General features: G+C 49.0%; 1 protein-coding gene across 1 annotated transcript; it reads right to left on the reverse strand.

Annotated features, from left to right (window-relative positions):
* Nucleotides 1-356: 356 nt before the first annotated feature.
* tcima (transcriptional and immune response regulator a) lies at nt 357-1,411 on the reverse strand. Its single transcript, XM_082555643.1, has one exon. It carries the CDS (start codon nt 1,227-1,229, stop codon nt 927-929), a length of 303 nt encoding a protein of 100 aa, XP_082411769.1. The 5' UTR covers nt 1,230-1,411; the 3' UTR covers nt 357-926.
* Between the last annotated feature and the right edge of the window lie 215 nt (nt 1,412-1,626).

Consider the following 1,626-nt stretch of genomic DNA (forward strand, 5'->3'; position numbering starts at 1 on the left):
TGTGATCTATCCACCTGCACTTAACGTCAAAGACAAAGGTCATTTACATCATTATTTACCCATTTCTATGGTAACTTGAATTGTGTCTGACATGAGGGTTTTCCCTGTGTGTGACTAACACTGAGCACATAGGTCAAGCTCTGAGTGTGATGTCATTTTTTTAAAAAGCTAAAAGTATTTCATGTAGACTCGAGACTATTTTGTAACACTTAAAATGCCCCGTGTATACTCTAATGCAGTATAACAGTGTTAAGCCCACAAATCTAATGTGCCACAAATGTTGACCTGATGTGCCCTGATTGGTGGTTACCAAAGACCATGTGTGACACGTGTAAGAAAGATGAACAAGGATTCAGTTATAGTATACAACAAAATAATTTATTTTATAAAATTACAAACAAAAGGAACTTTTCATAAATGCAGTTCATTGTGCTGAGACATGTTGGTGACAATAACACATTGGCCACTAATAACTTGTAGTCGTACAACAAAGTAAAGCTGAGGGACAAGGCATGTGTTCAGGATAGGCATTCATACAGGCAGGTTCCAGGGCACCATGAAGTCTCACATTGCAGCTGTGCGCCATCATCAGCACAGCGATTTGCATCAGTACAGTCACGCACCCACAAGAGTGCATCAGTAAATTCAAGTCTGCATGAAGACTTAAATGTATTCCCTTCATATTCCCACTTAGTTCATGTCGCTCCAGCCCGCTCCGGGCAGGACTCCGCGCTGTCCCCTCCGTCCATGAGGCGACAGCCGCCGCACGCCGCCGGCTGAGCTTTCTTTTTTCCTTCGGCACCTGACGCTCGTCTCCAGGCGACAGGTGAGCCACAGCCCAGACACACCGGGAGTGTTCTCAACATTCGGCTCACACACGAGCCGACACACAGAGAGACAAAGGCGGTGAAACTGCTAAAACACAGTCAGCGCAGTTTGAACATCTGCCGCACCATCCCCGCAATCTGCAGGAACTTGTCCTTCTTTCGCTGCTTCAGAGCCATCAGTGCCCGGGCCGTCTCCTCCGGATCCTGCGTGTAGGAGAATATGCTCCTCACTCTCTCCTCCGCCTTCATGTCGCCCGTTTTCTGGAAAAGCCTCATCAGCGCGTCCTGGTTGACGTTCTCGAAAATGTTGGCCACGGCTTTCTTGCGGTGCGCCGTGTCGAACTTGTTGCCGTGGACGGATGGGCTGACCCGGCGGCATTCAGAGGATGCGTAGGAAGACATCTTAGCTTTTTGTGTCTGTAGAGTATAGTTTCTCCGCTCCAGCTGTGGCCCTCCAACTTGGTAAGGGGGAGTTGTTCGGTGCGCACTGTTTCTGTGGAGCGGCTCAGGCTTGAACGTTAGGCTGGGTGAGTGCCGTTGAGCATGAGCGGTAGGATATTTATGGAGGCAGTGTGGGGTGTGAGTTTGCCGGGACGCACTCCCAGCCGGTGACATCAGTAGTTGTGAAGCAAACAGACGCACCGCCCCTCCGAGCCCAACGTATTAGAGAGTCCCTAAGCACTCCACACACACACACACACACACACACACACAGGGAGAAGCCTGATGAAACCATTGTGCGCTTTATCTGTAAGGCCTGTTGATTACAGTAACTTAACTGCTTAACAGAAATGCTCTG

This window comes from Aulonocara stuartgranti (genome assembly GCF_965226115.1).
Source record: "Aulonocara stuartgranti genome assembly, chromosome: 12".
NCBI lineage: Eukaryota > Metazoa > Chordata > Actinopteri > Cichliformes > Cichlidae > Aulonocara > Aulonocara stuartgranti.